The sequence below is a fragment of the Oryzias melastigma genome, linkage group LG4 (genome assembly GCF_002922805.2).
Source record: "Oryzias melastigma strain HK-1 linkage group LG4, ASM292280v2, whole genome shotgun sequence".
Taxonomy (NCBI): Eukaryota; Metazoa; Chordata; class Actinopteri; order Beloniformes; family Adrianichthyidae; genus Oryzias; species Oryzias melastigma.
Window position 1 is genome coordinate 3,391,693 of NC_050515.1, and position 6,246 is coordinate 3,397,938.

Below are 6,246 nucleotides of genomic sequence, written 5' to 3' on the forward strand. Positions count from 1 at the left end.
AATTTTCAATGTTCCACTCCAATGGAGCATGTATAATTAACCGTATTATAATTTTGGCAAAATATTATATTCATAAGAAAAAAAAATGTCTGAAAAAAAACCCTTTTAAATACTTTCAAAGAAACAGATCTTAAATTATATCTAGCATCTATAGAAAAAAACAAAATATGTGATAGAAAATTAACAAAATTAAACTATTGAAAGTTTTTGGATTTGATGCTTCTGATCTTGAATGTCTCCATTAATATTGTACTGTCACTGTATAAAAAAATCATTTGTGTCAATCCTGCAGGAACACGTTGGCGCATGCGCTGTAGCAGTAGCTTGTTTCGCAGCGTCCGCCATTTTGCACTCTTGCTAGCTAACGTCGGAGCTGCAGAATAAGGACGTCCAGCGTTTGCCGCGACACCGAGGTTCGGATCAGTTTAACGGGCCAGCACGATGTCGAACACGTCAGCAGACGCGGAGCTTCCCGAGAACGCCGAAGTCCGCAAATTATCGGAACTGAGAGTTATCGATCTGAAGGCCGAGTTGAAGAAGCGAAACCTGGACACGACTGGGGTCAAGAGCGTGCTGTCAGAGCGTCTCAAAAAGGTCATACACATTTTTTATCTAACATATAAATAATTTTACTAAAAATATAACGTCAATATTTAGGTAAACAAATTGTTCTAAATGTGTGAGCAGACGCTGAAGCAGTAAGCTAGTTGTTAGCGGCCTCGAGCTCAGCTACATGCTAGCTATTCGCTGCCTCATTGATTAGTGGCTGCAGCGTTGTTCGAGCATTATTCCAACTCTTCGTGTTTTGCGTATTTTTGCACAAACAGGCAATTGAGGAAGAAGGTGGGAATCCAGACGAGATCGTTGTCGTCCAAGAGTCGACCCCCAAAAGAGCAAGTGTTACTCCCAAACGAGCTAGCAAAGGTAAGGAGCCATCGATTCCTGGGAAAGCCTGGTTCTTCCTGAGTCCAGACCATTGACAGTACAATCTTATGTCTATGTCTCGGCTGCTTGTGTATTTTTCTGATCCCTTTACGAGTAAATCCAACTGTTTTCCAGTTTTTCATGTTGTAATGAGCTTTTATGTAACTGCAGAGTCCTGATTGGCTCCTCTCATTCAAACACGTGAATCACGGCTTCAGAATCAACGTAAACATGTGTAGTCTTCTGGTCAAGCAGGATCTGAAGTATGGTTGCCTGGTTAGTCGACGACTAACTTAATAGTCGATTAGTCGTTAATTTATATTACATATAAAGTCGGAGTGTAGTAAAGCTGAACGTTATGATGGCATTATGCTAGATTTTTGGACTATTTGGCATTTACTACGTTTTTTGTTGTTGTTGCTAATTTGGAGTTTAGTTAATATTTCAGCTACATGCAAGCTATTTTGCTAATTTAGGATTTTAATTTTATTTAGGCAGATTTAAAGTTTATCTACTATTTCAAGTGTAAGCTAGCTATTTTTTTCAGGTTTTTTGTGGCTATTTTGAAGTTTAGCTAACTAAGGCTTTTTCAGTTTTTTAGGCTAATTTGACATTTAAATAATAATAATATTTTTAGCTGGCTACCAGGTTCAGCATTTTCAGCTATTAGCTTCAGAATCTTCAGCTATCAGCACTAGCATCTTCAGCGGCCAGATTCAGCTTACAGCATTCACACTAGCATGATCGCAGGTAATCTATAAATCTAGTTATTAGTAGTTTTCGCATGACCCGATTAGTCGACTAATCTGAAAAAATTATCAGTGATTATTCGACTATTAAAATAATCGTTTATGGCAGCACTAATCTGAAGGAACATGAAATTTGTTAAAGCTCTAATAAACTTTCTTCTGGGAGTTTGATGTACCCCAGGATTCATTTGGAGAACAACAACAAGAGTGGATCACGGATGGAATATAAATGTCAAAAAGAATTAAAAAAGGAGGCATTGTAGCAACCTGAATGTCAGATTATTATTATTTTTTTTTTCAATAAATCTAGCAAAAACTACAATTGTCAAAGCCCTCACCCTTTCTCAATTCGTTAGAAACCAAAATGAGTACAACATCAGTATATCTTCTTCTTTTCCTTTCGGCTTTTCCCTTCAGGGGTCGCCACAGCGAATCAGTTTCCTCCATCTAAGCCTGTCTTCAGCATCCTCCACTCTAACACCAGCCACCTTCATGTCTTCATTCACTGCATCCATAAACCTCCTCTTTGGTCTTCCTCTAGACCTCTTTCCTGGCAGCTCTAGACTCAGCATCCTTCTACCAATATATTCACTGTCTCTCCTCTGAACATGTCCAAGCCATCTCAGTACTACATTAGTATATGAGGTTTGGATATATTCCGGTGTCCTCAACAGAGGTTCGAATTTGTATTGCTGGTACTTTGGAGGATGTGAGAAATGTATAAAAGAAAAAATTAAGTTTTATGCAATTCAAGCTAGAAGCATAATAAGAATTTTGTCTGTCGGCATTTTGATGAATTTATTCCTTTGGGATATGAATAAAGTTCAGTTCAATTTTCAGAGCTCCTAGGACCCGTAGGAAGCATTATTGTCTGGTATACAACCGGTTTGATGCTCTAACAAACATTATATTATGAGTAAATTGTAGGGGTGTAATGATTGATTGATTAATTTCTATTCCTAAAATCCAATGAGATCGATCTGTCAGAGATGGAATAGAATCGAGCTATACCATTTAAAAAAAATTGTTTCAAAATAAGTAATTAATCTTGGAAAATACCATTTGGATTGAAGAGTAGTTATCTTATTTAACTCCATCCTTCTTCTTCTGCTTCATCCGGGTCGCGGGGGCAGCAGTCTAAGCAAAGATGCCCAGACTTCCCTCTCCCCGGCCACTTCCTCCAGCCCCTCTTATTTAACTATTAAGTAAAAATAATCAACTGTCACCATAGCGGACAAAATACATGCGATGAAGCAAAACTCATCAACCATCATCACAATCCAATATATGGAAACACTTCAAATTAAGCAAAGACATGTGACCATACAGTGTGGTTTAAGGTCCTCACGGGAATATTGTAATGTGGAAAAACAACAGTGGGCTGAACTTTATGAAAGTGAATCAGATCGTTCAAAATAAATCAGTATTGAAAATGAAAAGAATCTGCTACCACAAAAATCAAACTGACTTGTTGAAATGAATCGTTACATCCCAGTAAATTAGGTCATGTTTTTTTTTAGTCTCATTTCAAATTTGTCACTAAATAAAATATTTTAAAAAATGACTTGGGTAAACACATTTTTTTAATTCAGATTTTATGAAGTTATAAAATCCTCTGTATGATTTTCCTGGAAAGCTTTATCTTGCAGAAATCCACTGTGCTGTTTGTCTTTTCCTCACGGACTAACACTTCTCTATGAATTTAACGGGACACTTACCCCAAATAAATTATGTTCTGATATTAAATAAATTCTTGAGTTTGGATTGGTTCTCGGCTCAATTTCTGGAGCTTTAGCTAAATTCTACTCAATTTCTCTTTGAAATTTACAAATATTCTAATGAAAGTTGTTGTTTGGGTTAGAAATGTGCTCACTGATTAATTGTGATTTTTTTCTGGGGATGTTATGTTTTAAAATCTATATATTTCTTTGTAGGTGTCACGCTTGAAAGCATTGAAGCAGAAGACGCCTGTATGGAGGAGGATTCTCGCGGTGATCACGTACGTTTGGATGTCGTTTCCTCTGAGTTCACGAGCCGCCGTGTCATGATGGTTAACAGACTAACGGGTTGAACATGTTCCTCTTCAGGAGGAGCTTCTGGATGACCATGAGAACATGCAGGACATGGACATCCTCGACATGAATATTCTGGACGACACGGAAAACGACAGCGGCATTCCGACCGAGGATCACCTGGACGACGGCGAGAATTTCGACAGAGAATTTGACGCAGGATTGGATGAAGAACACGACTTTAGGAATTATGAATCGGAAGAAGAAGGAAGAAGTTTAGAGGTGAGACTGGAGTTTGAAATGAGCATTTTAGCCTGAAAACATGACAGTAACTGGATGTTTTTTGTGACAGCTGGAGCACTGTCAGCTGTTGGATAACGATGAAGATGGACAATGTTTATCCTCTAAAATGGTATTTCTTCTTACGTTTGTAGAAGATGTTTGCAGTATGTTTTTCCTCATCCTAATTGACTTTTCTCCTGTCTTTGATAAGGATGGAGACGGAGATGGACCTGGAGAACAAACAGGTACTATGGGGGGGGGAGTTTAGCAGTGGTGTTGGATTCGGAATGCAAACACTTAATTTAGTTAAAAACCACGGGGAGAGACTGGAAGCCCAAAGGGAATTGCTGGCTTTGTGTTGACGATTTGTCAACCATTCTTTAAAGAATCTCTTGAAAACACTGGGACATTTTTCCTGCTGTTTGTCTTTCTTTTTTTCGTGACAATATGTTGGTGGCTGACAGTTTGATTCACAAGGGCAGCAATAACATCTTATGGTCAGGCAGGTTGAAGGTGATTGTAGTGTTTTTAGGTTGCTACTGGAGACGAAGAGCAAAGAAGCCCCTCCCAGAGGTTAATAAAGCATTTTTAAGGACTCGCATCCAGTGGAAACGAAGCCCCTGAAGTTCTGGTCAAAACTAAAGGACTCTGGAAAAGTCAAAGGCTGAAAGAAGATGGACCTGTCTGCCTTGTGGCTCTTTTCTGCGCAGAACTCTTTGTCTGGTGAACAGGATCACCGTGAAAGATGACCAAAAGTGTCAGTCCTCTTAGTTGCTCCGTTCAGCTTTTGGGTTTTCTTCCAGTCTCTTCGTTCGGGTCTTGCTCTTCAAACTTTTTGGAGCACAGGCCAGTGGTCATGGCGCTCCTAATCCAGGCCTTGCCAGTTCCTCGTTAACCATTGATGTGTTTCAGAAGTGATTAAACTATGTGCCATTCTATTCCTGTTAAATCCGTAGAAAATGACAAAGTAGCCGGGTCTTGTTTATCTGAGCCGCTTAAAGAAGATCCCCACCAGAGCCGCGAGTCGGGCCCTGAAGAAGAGCAAGCCGCCACCGCCGGAGGGGAAGCCAGTGTGTCCAAGGCTGACGACGCTGCCTGTGGAGATGTGGGAAGCGACCAGGATAATGTGGAGCCCGGAGCCAAAGAGGTTGGGGACGCGGGGAAAGTCCCAGAAGAGACATTTGACGCTGAAAACGAAAGCTCGCAGGCTGTTAGTGTAAGCAAACAGGGCGGCACAGGTGAAACTGTTGGTTCAGAAATGGGGTCTAAGAAGGGTGAGGAGGATGAGAAGACGGAAGAGAGCGCTGCTGCGGATTCTGGCCTGAAAGAGTCCTCCTCTGTTGAGGGCGATGATCAGAAGAAGAGGTTTGTCGTTTTCTGTATACTAGAAACCACAATGGTTTATCTCTGTTGCTTTGGCCCCTTTGTGTTAGCAAAATTTGGATGCTGTTTGGAGGTAAAAATGCTCTTCATACGTGTGTGTTCATGTCATTCCTAACGCTCTCATACTTTATTTCTTTAATGAGTAATGTATTTGAACTCGAGTAGGGTAAAGTTCTTCATATTCTGCTTAATTCACTGCACACTTGGAATGTTGCTGAAAGTGAAGCTCAGAATCACGAGTGTGAACGCATCCGAGGAGCTTCCAGATGTTAACTGCTCGCTGTCCTTCTCTCTAGCTCTGAGGAAAAAGACGGGAAAGCAGAGTCAAAGGATGAAAAGGGTAAGGGGTCGTTTTAATTTCTTCTGTGGTGGTTCTGGTTTCAGTAGGGGTGTAACGGATCGCAAAACTCACGATTCGGATTGTGTCACGGATTTAGGATCAGTAAAAAGTACAACAAACAACAGAAAAAAAATACATTTTTGGAAAAGCTTAAAGAAAATGTTTGCTCATTGAGGCCTGTTTATAAAAACAAAATATCTTTAAACTTGGAACTCAAACAAAATGCTAAAACATGTAGTTTCTGATTACATTTACACGTCTTGAGACCAAATCTAGAAAAACTGAGAGAAAAGAAGGCTTAAAAATGGGGATGAAAGAACCAAATCTATATGAAGTACCCCTTAAAATGCTGATGTCCAACTCAAATTGTAAATAAATCAGTAAAAATTAAACTTTTTTTTTGGTATTAATTGTTTTATTGAAACTAACTCTGGGAACATTTAAATATTTAAAATAATTGTTATCCGTCAAATAGGGCTGGGCGATATGGGAATTTTCATATTGCGATATCGCTTTTTTCATTTTGTGCGATAACGATATTAAAAACGATATCAAT

The 6,246-nt window shown here is 39.4% G+C and overlaps 1 protein-coding gene across 1 annotated transcript in view; it reads left to right on the forward strand.

Moving 5' to 3' along the window:
- The first annotated feature begins 302 nt into the window (after positions 1–302).
- Positions 303–6,246, forward strand: part of safb (scaffold attachment factor B) — a 12,896-nt gene continuing 6,952 nt past the window's right edge. Inside the window, exons 1-8 of the mRNA XM_024278526.2 lie at positions 303–594; positions 828–924; positions 3,608–3,672; positions 3,761–3,967; positions 4,038–4,097; positions 4,179–4,212; positions 4,924–5,332; positions 5,647–5,690. Coding sequence (XP_024134294.1) covers positions 442–594; positions 828–924; positions 3,608–3,672; positions 3,761–3,967; positions 4,038–4,097; positions 4,179–4,212; positions 4,924–5,332; positions 5,647–5,690 — 1,069 coding nt within the window. The 5' untranslated portion in view covers positions 303–441. The remainder of the gene's footprint in view (positions 595–827; positions 925–3,607; positions 3,673–3,760; positions 3,968–4,037; positions 4,098–4,178; positions 4,213–4,923; positions 5,333–5,646; positions 5,691–6,246) is intronic.